Here is a 15,465-nt window from a genome sequence, read left to right on the forward strand (position 1 = left end):
CCTGGTTTAGCCTCTCGTTAGGCCTGGTTTAGCCTCTTGTTAGGCCTGGTTTAGCCTCTCGTTAGGCCTGGTTTAGCCTCTCGTTAGGCCTGGTTTAGCCTCTCGTTAGGCCTGGTTTAGCCTCTCGTTAGGCCTGGTTTAGCCTCTCGTTAGGCCTGGTTTAGCCTCTCGTTAGGCCTGGTTTAGCCTCTCGTTAGGCCTGGTTTAGCCTCTCGTTAGGCCTGGTTTAGCCTCTCGTTAGGCCTGGTTTAGTCTCTCGTTAGGCCTGGTTTAGCCTCTCGTTAGGCCTGGTTTAGTCTCTCGTTAGGCCTGGTTTAGCCTCTCGTTAGGCCTGGTTTAGCCTCTCGTTAGGCCTGGTTTAGCCTCTCGTTAGGCCTGGTTTAGCCTCTCGTTAGGCCTGGTTTAGCCTCTCGTTAGGCCTGGTTTAGCCTCTCGTTAGGCCTGGTTTAGCCTCTCGTTAGGCCTGGTTTAGTCTCTCGTTAGGCCTGGTTTAGCCTCTCGTTAGGCCTGGTTTAGCCTCTCGTTAGGCCTGGTTTAGCCTCTCGTTAGTTAGCCTCTCGTTAGGCCTGGTTTAGCCTCTCGTTAGGCCTGGTTTAGCCTCTCGTTAGGCCTGGTTTAGCCTCTCGTTAGGCCTGGTTTAGCCTCTCGTTAGGCCTGGTTTAGCCTCTCGTTAGGCCTGGTTTAGCCTCTCGTTAGGCCTGGTTTAGTCTCTCGTTAGGCCTGGTTTAGCCTCTCGTTAGGCCTGGTTTAGCCTCTCGTTAGTTAGCCTCTCGTTAGGCCTGGTTTAGCCTCTCGTTAGGCCTGGTTTAGCCTCTCGTTAGGCCTGGTTTAGCCTCTCGTTAGGCCTGGTTTAGCCTCTCGTTAGGCCTGGTTTAGTCTCTCGTTAGGCCTGGTTTAGCCTCTCGTTAGGCCTGGTTTAGCCTCTCGTTAGGCCTGGTTTAGCCTCTCGTTAGGCCTGGTTTAGCCTCTCGTTAGGCCTGGTTTAGCCTCTCGTTAGGCCTGGTTTAGCCTCTCGTTAGGCCTGGTTTAGCCTCTCGTTAGGCCTGGTTTAGCCTCTCGTTAGGCCTGGTTTAGCCTCTCGTTAGGCCTGGTTTAGTCTCTCGTTAGGCCTGGTTTAGCCTCTCGTTAGGCCTGGTTTAGCCTCTCGTTAGGCCTGGTTTAGCCTCTCGTTAGGCCTGGTTTAGCCTCTCGTTAGGCCTGGTTTAGCCTCTCGTTAGGCCTGGTTTAGCCTCTCGTTAGGCCTGGTTTAGTCTCTCGTTAGGCCTGGTTTAGCCTCTCGTTAGTTAGCCTCTCGTTAGGCCTGGTTTAGCCTCTCGTTAGGCCTGGTTTAGCCTCTCGTTAGGCCTGGTTTAGCCTCTCGTTAGGCCTGGTTTAGCCTCTCGTTAGGCCTGGTTTAGCCTCTCGTTAGGCCTGGTTTAGTCTCTCGTTAGGCCTGGTTTAGCCTCTCGTTAGGCCTGGTTTAGCCTCTCGTTAGGCCTGGTTTAGCCTCTCGTTAGGCCTGGTTTAGTCTCTCGTTAGGCCTGGTTTAGCCTCTCGTTAGGCCTGGTTTAGCCTCTCGTTAGGCCTGGTTTAGCCTCTCGTTAGGCCTGGTTTAGCCTCTTGTTAGGCCTGGTTTAGCCTCTCGTTAGGCCTGGTTTAGCCTCTTGTTAGGCCTGGTTTAGCCTCTCGTTAGGCCTGGTTTAGCCTCTCGTTAGGCCTGGTTTAGCCTCTCGTTAGGCCTGGTTTAGCCTCTCGTTAGGCCTGGTTTAGCCTCTCGTTAGGCCTGGTTTAGCCTCTCGTTAGGCCTGGTTTAGCCTCTCGTTAGGCCTGGTTTAGCCTCTCGTTAGGCCTGGTTTAGCCTCTCGTTAGGCCTGGTTTAGTCTCTCGTTAGGCCTGGTTTAGCCTCTCGTTAGGCCTGGTTTAGTCTCTCGTTAGGCCTGGTTTAGCCTCTCGTTAGGCCTGGTTTAGCCTCTCGTTAGGCCTGGTTTAGTCTCTCGTTAGGCCTGGTTTAGCCTCTCGTTAGGCCTGGTTTAGCCTCTCGTTAGGCCTGGTTTAGCCTCTCGTTAGGCCTGGTTTAGCCTCTCGTTAGGCCTGGTTTAGCCTCTCGTTAGGCCTGGTTTAGCCTCTCGTTAGGCCTGGTTTAGCCTCTCGTTAGGCCTGGTTTAGCCTCTCGTTAGGCCTGGTTTAGCCTCTCGTTAGGCCTGGTTTAGCCTCTCGTTAGGCCTGGTTTAGCCTCTCGTTAGGCCTGGTTTAGCCTCTCGTTAGGCCTGGTTTAGCCTCTCGTTAGGCCTGGTTTAGCCTCTCGTTAGGCCTGGTTTAGCCTCTCGTTAGGCCTGGTTTAGCCTCTCGTTAGGCCTGGTTTAGCCTCTCGTTAGGCCTGGTTTAGTCTCTCGTTAGGCCTGGTTTAGCCTCTCGTTAGGCCTGGTTTAGCCTCTCGTTAGGCCTGGTTTAGCCTCTCGTTAGGCCTGGTTTAGCCTCTCGTTAGGCCTGGTTTAGCCTCTCGTTAGGCCTGGTTTAGCCTCTCGTTAGGCCTGGTTTAGCCTCTCGTTAGGCCTGGTTTAGCCTCTCGTTAGGCCTGGTTTAGCCTCTCGTTAGGCCTGGTTTAGCCTCTCGTTAGGCCTGGTTTAGCCTCTCGTTAGGCCTGGTTTAGCCTCTCGTTAGGCCTGGTTTAGCCTCTCGTTAGGCCTGGTTTAGCCTCTCGTTAGGCCTGGTTTAGCCTCTCGTTAGGCCTGGTTTAGCCTCTCGTTAGGCCTGGTTTAGCCTCTCGTTAGGCCTGGTTTAGCCTCTCGTTAGGCCTGGTTTAGCCTCTTGTTAGGCCTGGTTTAGCCTCTCGTTAGGCCTGGTTTAGCCTCTTGTTAGGCCTGGTTTAGCCTCTCGTTAGGCCTGGTTTAGCCTCTCGTTAGGCCTGGTTTAGCCTCTCGTTAGGCCTGGTTTAGCCTCTCGTTAGGCCTGACTAAACAGATGTCATGGTTGTGTTTTGCAGCGCGCGGATCGAGCAGATGAAGCTCAGACACTTGGATGATTTTCCAGCTCGAGCGTCTCACATTCCACAAGCTCCAGGTCAGAATCCAACACTCTCAGTTCTGTCCTGGGCCTGAGCGGCCTGAGCGGCCTGAGCGGCCTGAGCGGCCTGAACAGCGCCCCCATGAGGCCTGAACAGCGGCTCTTTTCCTCTCCAGAGGAAACATTTAAAGAGACAACATGTAACTTTTCTCTCTCACTTCCAGGTGTGTTCCCCTTCCACACGGCCCCTCCCCCCTCCTCCTTCAGGGGTCAGGGCGTTGCCCCGGGCGACCAGGCCTCGGCCTCAGAGGAGATCCCTGACCTGTGCTGCCCCAAGTGCAAGTACCAGGCCCCGGACATGGACACGCTGCAGATACACGTCATGGACTGCATCACCTTTTAACACGCCCGGTCGTCATGGAAACGAGGAGGAAACGAGGAGGAAAACAATCACAAAATCATGAACGCTCCAAACTGCTCTGAGGAGACGGCTCACTTTGTTCTGTTCTAAACCAGGTCTAAGGACCAGGACATAATTAGCATCAAAAGTACTTTCTCTCCGTCCCTTGTTGTACTTTTACCTTCATGTTTAAGAATGTATTTAAAGTCTCAGTGTTGAACAGAACGATAAAGTCACATAATCATTGTAATATATTTTCGATAATTAAAACGATTAAAAATGTGCGTAAAAAGAGGCAGAAACGTCTTAAAGTGATTTCTCTGCCTCTTTTCTGCTTGGTTTTCACGTTTTGTGCCAAACCTGGACCTCGACCGCCCCTGCCCGCCCCTGCCCGCCCCTGCCCGCCCCTGCCTGTCCGTGCAGAGCTGCAGTTTAAGGCGGAGCTAAAGGCGGAGCTGGAGTTAAAGGCGGAGCTAAAGGCGGAGCTGGAGTTAAAGGCGGAGCTAAAGGCGGAGCTGGAGTTAAAGGCGGAGCTAAAGGCGGAGCTAAAGGCGGAGCTGGAGTTAAAGGCGGAGCTAAAGGCGGAGCTAAAGGCGGAGCTGGAGTTAAAGGCGGAGCTAAAGGCGGAGCTGGAGTAACTCTGACTCTTAAACGCTGAAAATAAAACTTGTTTGAAACTTGAATTTTTAGAATATTCAGTCTAATTCAGAGTAATTCTGCTTCTGGATTTAAACAAACGTGAACACAACGTCCAGAACGTTCTGGACGTTGTGTAGGAACTGGAGAGCTCCAGCTCCAGATAAAGAAGAACATGAATGTTTTTAGTGTTGAAATGAGGTTTAAATCTGTTTTAAATGTTTGTCTTTTTACCTCCTGAACATGACAAACATCTGTGTCCAGGGTCTGGACCAGGGTCTGGACCAGAGTCACAGTAGCAGTGGCTGCTGGTCTGCGTCCCTCCGTTTGAGACTCATGTGTGGCACTTCCTCTGAATGTCTCTCCTCCTCATCAGTCCCTGAATTTTATCTGTAATAATTAAAAACTGGTGCAAATCAATGTTTCTGTCAAAGATGAAATAAACTGTTCTTTTCATCTCGTTTCATCTTCTTTAAACCAACAACAACAACAACAACAAACACACACTCACACACACACACACACACAGTCGCACACACTCACACACACACCACACACACACACACACACAGTCGCACACACACACACACACACACACTAACACACACTCACACACACACACACACAGTCGCACACACACACACACTAACACACACACACACTAACACACACACACATTCGCACACACACACACACACTCACACACACACTAACACACACACACACACACACACACACACACACTAACACACACACACACTAACACACACACACACACACACACTAACACACACACACATACACAGACACACACACACACACACTAACACACACACACACACACTAACACACACTAACACACACACACACTAACACACAGACACACACACACACACACTAACAAACACACACACACACACACACACACACACTAACACACACACACACACTCACACACACACTAACACACACACTAACACACAGACACACTCACACACACACTAACACACACTAACACACACTAACACACACACACACACAGACTGTAGGGGGCAGTAGAGTGTTGGACCGGCGCCATCTTGGATCCATCGTCCAGATCGGATTTACATTTATGACAAAAGAATCTGATATTAATATTAACCACAAACACATTTGATATTTTAGAATTGTCTTTAATCAGTGAAAAGACACAAACATAAACACAAACATTAACATAAACATAAACACAAACATGTGAAACAAACAAGTCCCAGAGACAAAGATTTACATGAAACTTCACATTTTGGCTACGAAGTCGTTTTGACTCCAGGGGGCGTGTCCTGCAGGGGGCGTGTCACATGAGTGTCCTGCAGGGGGCGTGTCACATGAGAGTGTCCTGCAGGGGGCGTGTCACATGAGAGTGTCCTGCAGGGGGCGTGTCACATGAGTGTCCTGCAGGGGGCGTGTCACATGAGAGTCCTGCAGGGGGCGTGTCACATGAGTGTCCTGCAGGGGGCGTGTCACATGAGTGTCCTGCAGGGGGCGTGTCACATGAGAGTGTCCTGCAGGGGGCGTGTCACATGAGAGTGTCCTGCAGGGGGCGTGTCACATGAGTGTCCTGCAGGGGGCGTGTCACATGAGAGTCCTGCAGGGGGCGTGTCACATGAGTGTCCTGCAGGGGGCGTGTCACATGAGTGTCCTGCAGGGGGCGTGTCACATGAGTGTCCTGCAGGGGGCGTGTCACATGAGTGTCCTGCAGGGGGCGTGTCACATGAGAGTGTCCTGCAGGGGGCGTGTCACATGAGAGTGTCCTGCAGGGGGCGTGTCACATGAGAGTGTCCTGCAGGGGGCGTGTCACATGAGTGTCCTGCAGGGGGCGTGTCACATGAGTGTCCTGCAGGGGGCGTGTCACATGAGTGTCCTGCAGGGGGCGTGTCACATGAGTGTCCTGCAGGGGGCGTGTCACATGAGTGTCCTGCAGGGGGCGTGTCACATGAGTGTCCTGCAGGGGGCGTGTCACATGAGAGTGTCCTGCAGGGGGCGTGTCACATGAGTGTCCTGCAGGGGGCGTGTCACATGAGTGTCCTGCAGGGGGCGTGTCACATGAGAGTGTCCTGCAGGGGGCGTGTCACATGAGTGTCCTGCAGGGGGCGTGTCACATGAGTGTCCTGCAGGGGGCGTGTCACATGAGAGTGTCCTGCAGGGGGCGTGTCACATGAGAGTGTCCTGCAGGGGGCGTGTCACATGAGTGTCCTGCAGGGGGCGTGTCACATGAGTGTCCTGCAGGGGGCGTGTCACATGAGTGTCCTGCAGGGGGCGTGTCACATGAGTGTCCTGCAGGGGGCGTGTCACATGAGAGTGTCCTGCAGGGGGCGTGTCACATGAGAGTGTCCTGCAGGGGGCGTGTCACATGAGAGTGTCCTGCAGGGGGCGTGTCACATGAGTGTCCTGCAGGGGGCGTGTCACATGAGTGTCCTGCAGGGGGCGTGACACATGAGTGTCCTGCAGGGGGCGTGTCACATGAGTGTCCTGCAGGGGGCGTGTCACATGAGTGTCCTGCAGGGGGCGTGTCACATGAGAGTGTCCTGCAGGGGGCGTGTCACATGAGTGTCCTGCAGGGGGCGTGTCACATGAGTGTCCTGCAGGGGGCGTGTCACATGAGAGTCCTGCAGGGGGCGTGTCACATGAGTGTCCTGCAGGGGGCGTGTCACATGAGTGTCCTCCAGGGGGCGTGTCCTCCAGGGGGCGTGTCCTCCAGGGGGCGTGTCCTCCAGGGGGCGTGTCCTCCAGGGGGCGGGCGTGTCTTCCAGGGGGGCGTGTCCTCCAGGGGGCGTGTCCTCCAGGGGGCGTGTCCTCCAGGGGCGTGTCCTCCAGGGGGGCGTGTCCTCCAGGGGCGTGTCCTTCAGGGGGCGTGTCCTCCAGGGGGCGTGTCCTCCAGGGGGTGTGTCCTCCAGGGGGCGTGTCCTCCAGGGGGCGTGTCCTCCAGGGGCGTGTCCTCCAGGGGGGCGTGTCCTCCAGGGGCGTGTCCTTCAGGGGGCGTGTCCTCCAGGGGGCGTGTCCTCCAGGGGGCGTGTCCTCCAGGGGGCGTGTCCTTCAGGGGGCGTGTCCTCCAGGGGGCGTGTCCTCCAGGGGGCGTGTCTTCCAGGGGGCGTGTCTTCCAGGGGGGCGTGTCCTCCAGGGGGCGTGTCCTCCAGGGGGCGTGTCCTCCAGGGGCGTGTCCTCCAGGGGGGCGTGTCCTCCAGGGGCGTGTCCTTCAGGGGGCGTGTCCTCCAGGGGGCGTGTCCTCCAGGGGGCGTGTCCTCCAGGGGGCGTGTCCTCCAGGGGCGTGTCCTCCAGGGGGGCGTGTCCTCCAGGGGCGTGTCCTTCAGGGGGCGTGTCCTCCAGGGGCGTGTCCTCCAGGGGGTGTGTCCTCCAGGGGGCGTGTCCTCCAGGGGGCGTGTCCTCCAGGGGCGTGTCCTCCAGGGGGGCGTGTCCTCCAGGGGCGTGTCCTCCAGGGGGCGTGTCCTCCAGGGGGCGTGTCCTCCAGGGGGCGTGTCTTCCAGGGGGCGTGTCTTCCAGGGGGGCGTGTCCTCCAGGGGGCGTGTCCTCCAGGGGGCGTGTCCTCCAGGGGCGTGTCCTCCAGGGGGGCGTGTCCTCCAGGGGCGTGTCCTTCAGGGGGCGTGTCCTCCAGGGGGCGTGTCCTCCAGGGGGTGTGTCCTCCAGGGGGCGTGTCCTCCAGGGGCGTGTCCTTCAGGGGGCGTGTCCTCCAGGGGGCGTGTCCTCCAGGGGGTGTGTCCTCCAGGGGGCGTGTCCTCCAGGGGGCGTGTCCTCCAGGGGGCGTGTCCTCCAGGGGCGTGTCCTCCAGGGGGGCGTGTCCTCCAGGGGCGTGTCCTTCAGGGGGCGTGTCCTCCAGGGGCGTGTCCTCCAGGGGGTGTGTCCTCCAGGGGGCGTGTCCTCCAGGGGGCGTGTCCTCCAGGGGCGTGTCCTCCAGGGGGGCGTGTCCTCCAGGGGCGTGTCCTCCAGGGGGCGTGTCCTCCAGGGGGCGTGTCCTCCAGGGGGCGTGTCCTTCAGGGGGCGTGTCCTCCAGGGGGCGTGTCCTCCAGGGGGCGTGTCTTCCAGGGGGCGTGTCTTCCAGGGGGGCGTGTCCTCCAGGGGGCGTGTCCTCCAGGGGGCGTGTCCTCCAGGGGCGTGTCCTCCAGGGGGGCGTGTCCTCCAGGGGCGTGTCCTTCAGGGGGCGTGTCCTCCAGGGGGCGTGTCCTCCAGGGGGTGTGTCCTCCAGGGGGCGTGTCCTCCAGGGGCGTGTCCTTCAGGGGGCGTGTCCTCCAGGGGGCGTGTCCTCCAGGGGGTGTGTCCTCCAGGGGGCGTGTCCTCCAGGGGGCGTGTCCTCCAGGGGGCGTGTCCTCCAGGGGCGTGTCCTCCAGGGGGGCGTGTCCTCCAGGGGCGTGTCCTTCAGGGGGCGTGTCCTCCAGGGGCGTGTCCTCCAGGGGGTGTGTCCTCCAGGGGGCGTGTCCTCCAGGGGGCGTGTCCTCCAGGGGCGTGTCCTCCAGGGGGGCGTGTCCTCCAGGGGCGTGTCCTCCAGGGGGCGTGTCCTCCAGGGGGCGTGTCCTCCAGGGGGCGTGTCCTTCAGGGGGCGTGTCCTCCAGGGGGCGTGTCCTCCAGGGGGCGTGTCTTCCAGGGGGCGTGTCTTCCAGGGGGGCGTGTCCTCCAGGGGGCGTGTCCTCCAGGGGGCGTGTCCTCCAGGGGCGTGTCCTCCAGGGGGGCGTGTCCTCCAGGGGCGTGTCCTTCAGGGGGCGTGTCCTCCAGGGGGCGTGTCCTCCAGGGGGTGTGTCCTCCAGGGGGCGTGTCCTCCAGGGGCGTGTCCTTCAGGGGGCGTGTCCTCCAGGGGGCGTGTCCTCCAGGGGGTGTGTCCTCCAGGGGGCGTGTCCTCCAGGGGGCGTGTCCTCCAGGGGGCGTGTGGTAAATGTTTATTAAAGTGATTCCAATAAAATCAGTTTGATCTTTTCTGTTTATGATGTTTATGTTTATGATGTTTATGTTTATGATGTTTGTGTTTATGATGTTTATGTTTATGATGTTTCTGTTTATGATGTTTATGTTTATGATGTTTATGTTTATGATGTTTGTGTTTATGATGTTTGTGTTTATTATGTTTATGATGTTTATGTTTATGATGTTTGTGTTTATGATGTTTGTGTTTATGATGTTTGTGTTTATGATGTTTATGTTTATGATGTTTGTGTTTATGATGTTTATGTTTATGATGTTTGTGTTTATGATGTTTATGTTTATGATGTTTATGTTTATGATGTTTATGTTTGTGTTTATGATGTTTATGTTTATGATGTTTATGTTTATGATGTTTATGTTTATGATGTTTGTGTTTATGATGTTTATGTTTATGATGTTTATGTTTGTGTTTATGATGTTTATGTTTATGATGTTTGTGTTTATGATGTTTATGTTTATGATGTTTATGTTTGTGTTTATGATGTTTATGTTTATGATGTTTCTGTTTATGATGTTTATGATGTTTATGTTTATGATGTTTATGATGTTTATGTTTATGATGTTTATGATGTTTATGATGTTTATGTTTATGATGTTTGTGTTTATGATGTTTGTGTTTATGATGTTTGTGTTTATGATGTTTATGTTTATGATGTTTATGTTTATGATGTTTGTGTTTATGATGTTTGTGTTTATGATGTTTGTGTTTATGATGTTTGTGTTTATGATGTTTGTGTTTATGATGTTTATGTTTATGATGTTTGTGTTTATGATGTTTATGTTTATGATGTTTGTGTTTATGATGTTTGTGTTTATGATGTTTATGTTTATGATGTTTATGTTTATGATGTTTGTGTTTATGATGTTTATGTTTATGATGTTTATGTTTGTGTTTATGATGTTTATGTTTATGATGTTTGTGTTTATGATGTTTATGTTTATGATGTTTATGTTTGTGTTTATGATGTTTATGTTTATGATGTTTCTGTTTATGATGTTTATGATGTTTATGTTTATGATGTTTATGATGTTTATGATGTTTATGATGTTTATGATGTTTATGTTTATGATGTTTATGTTTATGATGTTTATGTTTATGATGTTTGTGTTTATGATGTTTATGTTTATGATGTTTGTGTTTATGATGTTTATGTTTATGATGTTTATGTTTGTGTTTATGATGTTTATGTTTATGATGTTTGTGTTTATGATGTTTGTGTTTATGATGTTTATGTTTATGATGTTTATGTTTGTGTTTATGATGTTTATGTTTATGATGTTTATGTTTATGATGTTTCTGTTTGTGTTTATGTTTGTGTTTATGATGTTTGTGTTTATGATGTTTATGTTTATGATGTTTATGATGTTTATGTTTATGATGTTTATGTTTATGATGTTTGTGTTTATGATGTTTATGTTTATGATGTTTGTGTTTATGATGTTTAGGTTTATGATGTTTATGTTTGTGTTTATGATGTTTATGTTTATGATGTTTGTGTTTATGATGTTTGTGTTTATGATGTTTATGTTTATGATGTTTATGTTTGTGTTTATGATGTTTATGTTTATGATGTTTATGTTTATGATGTTTATGATGTTTCTGTTTGTGTTTATGTTTGTGTTTATGATGTTTGTGTTTATGATGTTTGTGTTTATGATGTTTATGTTTATGATGTTTATGATGTTTATGATGTTTATGTTTATGATGTTTATGTTTATGATGTTTGTGTTTATGATGTTTCTGTTTATGATGTTTCTGTTTATGTTTCTGTTTATGATGTTTGTGTTTATGATGTTTGTGTTTATGATGTTTATGTTTGTGTTTATGATGTTTCTGTTTATGATGTTTATGTTTATGATGTTTGTGTTTATGATGTTTATGTTTATGATGTTTGTGTTTATGATGTTTCTGTTTATGATGTTTATGTTTATGATGTTTATGTTTGTGTTTATGATGTTTATGTTTATGATGTTTATGATGTTTCTGTTTATGATGTTTGTGTTTATGTTTCTGTTTATGATGTTTATGTTTATGATGTTTATGTTTATGATGTTTGTGTTTATGATGTTTATGTTTATGATGTTTATGTTTATGATGTTTATGTTTATGATGTTTATGTTTATGATGTTTATGTTTATGATGTTTGTGTTTATGATGTTTGTGTTTATGATGTTTATGTTTATGATGTTTATGTTTATGATGTTTGTGTTTATGATGTTTGTGTTTATGATGTTTATGTTTATGATGTTTGTGTTTATGATGTTTATGTTTATGATGTTTGTGTTTATGATGTTTGTGTTTATGATGTTTATGTTTATGATGTTTATGTTTATGATGTTTGTGTTTATGATGTTTATGTTTATGATGTTTATGTTTGTGTTTATGATGTTTATGTTTATGATGTTTGTGTTTATGATGTTTATGTTTATGATGTTTATGTTTGTGTTTATGATGTTTATGTTTATGATGTTTCTGTTTATGATGTTTATGATGTTTATGTTTATGATGTTTATGATGTTTATGTTTATGATGTTTATGATGTTTATGATGTTTATGTTTATGATGTTTATGTTTATGATGTTTGTGTTTATGATGTTTATGTTTATGATGTTTGTGTTTATGATGTTTATGTTTATGATGTTTATGTTTGTGTTTATGATGTTTATGTTTATGATGTTTGTGTTTATGATGTTTGTGTTTATGATGTTTATGTTTATGATGTTTATGTTTGTGTTTATGATGTTTATGTTTATGATGTTTATGTTTATGATGTTTCTGTTTGTGTTTATGATGTTTATGTTTATGATGTTTATGTTTATGATGTTTATGTTTATGATGTTTATGTTTATGATGTTTCTGTTTGTGTTTATGATGTTTGTGTTTATGATGTTTATGTTTATGATGTTTATGTTTATGATGTTTATGATGTTTATGTTTATGATGTTTATGTTTATGATGTTTGTGTTTATGATGTTTATGTTTATGTTTGTGTTTATGATGTTTAGGTTTATGATGTTTATGTTTGTGTTTATGATGTTTATGTTTATGATGTTTGTGTTTATGATGTTTGTGTTTATGATGTTTATGTTTATGATGTTTATGTTTGTGTTTATGATGTTTATGTTTATGATGTTTATGTTTATGATGTTTATGATGTTTCTGTTTGTGTTTATGTTTGTGTTTATGATGTTTGTGTTTATGATGTTTGTGTTTATGATGTTTATGTTTATGATGTTTATGATGTTTATGATGTTTATGTTTATGATGTTTATGTTTATGATGTTTGTGTTTATGATGTTTCTGTTTATGATGTTTCTGTTTATGTTTCTGTTTATGATGTTTGTGTTTATGATGTTTGTGTTTATGATGTTTGTGTTTATGATGTTTCTGTTTATGATGTTTGTGTTTATGATGTTTGTGTTTATGATGTTTATGTTTGTGTTTATGATGTTTATGTTTATGATGTTTATGTTTATGATGTTTATGATGTTTATGTTTATGATGTTTGTGTTTATGATGTTTATGTTTATGATGTTTGTGTTTATGATGTTTCTGTTTATGATGTTTATGTTTATGATGTTTATGTTTGTGTTTATGATGTTTATGTTTATGATGTTTATGTTTCTGTTTATGATGTTTGTGTTTATGTTTCTGTTTATGATGTTTATGTTTATGATGTTTATGTTTATGATGTTTGTGTTTATGATGTTTATGTTTATGATGTTTATGTTTATGATGTTTGTGTTTATGATGTTTATGTTTATGATGTTTATGTTTATGATGTTTGTGTTTATGATGTTTATGTTTATGATGGCCACTGTCCAGGGTGTACCCCGCCTAAGGCCCGAAGTCACTGGGATAGGCTCCAGTCACCCGCGACCCCGAAAGGGAACAAGCGGTAGAAAATGGATGGATGGATGTTTATGTTTATGATGTTTGTGTTTATGTTTATGATGTTTGTGTTTATGTTTATGATGTTTGTGTTTATGATGTTTATGATGTTTGTGTTTATGATGTTTATGTTTATGATGTTTGTGTTTATGTTTGTGTTTATGATGTTTGTGTTTATGATGTTTGTGTTTATGATGTTTATGTTTATGATGTTTGTGTTTATGATGTTTGTGTTTATGATGTTTGTGTTTATGATGTTTGTGTTTATGATGTTTGTGTTTATGTTTATGTTTATGATGTTTGTGTTTATGATGTTTGTGTTTATGATGTTTATGATGTTTGTGTTTATGATGTTTATGTTTATGATGTTTGTGTTTATGATGTTTGTGTTTATGATGTTTGTGTTTATGATGTTTGTGTTTATGATGTTTGTGTTTATGATGTTTGTGTTTATGATGTTTGTGTTTATGATGTTTGTGTTTATGATGTTTGTGTTTATGATGTTTGTGATGTTTGTTTATGATGTTTGTGTTTGTTTGTGTTTATGATGTTTGTGTTTATGTTTATGTTTATGATGTTTGTGTTTATGTTTATGTTTATGTTTGTGTTTATGATGTTTGTGATGTTTGTTTATGATGTTTGTGTTTGTTTGTGTTTATGATGTTTGTGTTTATGATGTTTATGATGTGGTTCAGTGAGAAACGTCAATAAAACTTTAAATCTCATGCAAAACATTTAAATCTAAAAATAAAGCGGTTTCATCAAAGACAAAAATGTACAGGATAAATTACAAAGCTCCAAAAATAAAACAATCTATTTGATGAAAGAACATGATATTGACATGAGTTTATCAAAGTGGGTGAATATAATAAGTTTAAATATTGACACATGATTTATGACATATTTGACCTGAACATGTGACATTCTGAAGAGAAGACTCTAAAACACTTTATTCATAAACATTCTCTCCAAAAGCCACAGATTTACCTTTGTTTGGTTCAAAAATGTGTTTCAACTGAGAAGATTAAATATATTTGTTTTGTGACATATTTTCAACCAAATAAAATAAATATGTCAGAGATGGAGAATAATCCTGAATGTTTGAGTCAAACATGAGTTGAAGTGACATCTGTCCCCGTCCCCGTCTCTGTCCCTGTCACTGCAGCGTCAAGTCAAAGGGTAAAAAAGAACAAATGTCATTTTTGTCATTTTAGTCATTCAAACTCTGACGTTTTATTTCATTTACACTTTGTACATCACGTTCTGTCCACGAGGAGGCGCTGTCCACGTTCTGTCCACGAGGAGGCGCTGTCCACGTTCTGTCCACGAGGAGGCGCTGTTCACGTTCTGTCCACGAGGAGGCGCTGTTCACGTTCTGTCCACGAGGAGGCGCTGTTCACGTTCTGTCCACGAGGAGGCGCTGTTCACGTTCTGTCCACGAGGAGGCGCTGTCCACGTTCTGTCCACGAGGAGGCGCTGTTCACGTTCTGTCCACGAGGAGGCGCTGTCCACGTTCTGTCCACGAGGAGGCGCTGTCCACGTTCTGTCCACGAGGAGGCGCTGTCCACGTTCTGTCCACGAGGAGGCGCTGTTCACGTTCTGTCCACGAGGAGGCGCTGTTCACGTTCTGTCCACGAGGAGGCGCTGTTCACGTTCTGTCCACGAGGAGGCGCTGTTCACGTTCTGTCCACGAGGAGGCGCTGTCCACGTTCTGTCCGTATAAATGAGTGGACTAGTCCACTAGCCCGTTAGCTCGTTAGCTCGTTAGCCAAAGCTTTCACGTTCTTTTGAAACATCTGCTGCTTCTGGGACTCAAGCGTGACCCCGAGAACGGACCAATCGGGAGCCGCCGTTCTCAGAGGGAAGGGGCGTGTACCTTCTACAACCTGGCTCCTGATTGGCTCGGCAGTCGCCATGAACCGCGCGCTCAAATGTGTAACTTAGCCGCTAAAACTGCTAGCGTGGATGAGCTTGGACAGGCTCCGCCCTTCGTCCACCGGTTCCTGCAGTCTGTGACCTCTGACCTCAGAGAACGATTGGTTCCTGCAGTCTGTGACCTCTGACCTCAGAGAACGACCAGAACACATCGTCTTCATCATTTCATCCGTGCGAAGACGAGAACCGCACAGTTTAAGGCACGAGAAGCCGAGCGGTCGGAACAGATGTGTGTCAGTAAAAAGCGAGAGTTTGTAGGTCAAAGGTCAAATCTCTGCCGTGTGGTCTGGAGCGTCTGGACGGTTCATCGTAGGTGCGTTTCCACTGTGAGAGACACAAATCACACTGTATGATGCTCCAGGCTCAGTGGATATAAAGCAGCTCCTGGGTCAAAATCAGACCGCTGTGCGGCGCTTGACCCGGATTCTAAAGGGGTCAAAGTTAGAAACAGCAGACTGACCCATAATAACAGTTCCCATGGGGCCTTAAAGCTCAAGAGCAGTCCTCAGTCCAGTGAAGCTAACAGACATTAGCATGCTAACAGTGCGCAAACAGACGGTTGTCGTTTGTGTTGTGTGTGTCATGCTTGTGTCGTGGTGTGTGTGTGTGTGTCCTGGTGTGTGTGTGTCCTGGTGTGTGTGTGTGTCTGTGTGTG

The 15,465-nt window shown here is 46.8% G+C and overlaps 1 protein-coding gene across 1 annotated transcript in view; it reads left to right on the plus strand.

Moving 5' to 3' along the window:
- Positions 1–3,778, plus strand: part of LOC140355582 (NF-kappa-B essential modulator-like) — a 44,049-nt gene extending 40,271 nt beyond the window's left edge. Inside the window, exons 14-15 of the mRNA XM_072440222.1 lie at positions 2,963–3,039; positions 3,207–3,778. Of these exons, the coding sequence (XP_072296323.1) occupies positions 2,963–3,039; positions 3,207–3,385 (256 nt within the window). The 3' untranslated portion in view covers positions 3,386–3,778. The remainder of the gene's footprint in view (positions 1–2,962; positions 3,040–3,206) is intronic.
- Positions 3,779–15,465: the final 11,687 nt, after the last annotated feature.

Source organism: Eucyclogobius newberryi, unplaced genomic scaffold, assembly GCF_026437365.1.
Source record: "Eucyclogobius newberryi isolate DKJ021-1_F unplaced genomic scaffold, fEucNew1.0.hap1 SCAF_116, whole genome shotgun sequence".
In the NCBI taxonomy this organism is placed as follows: domain Eukaryota; kingdom Metazoa; phylum Chordata; class Actinopteri; order Gobiiformes; family Gobiidae; genus Eucyclogobius; species Eucyclogobius newberryi.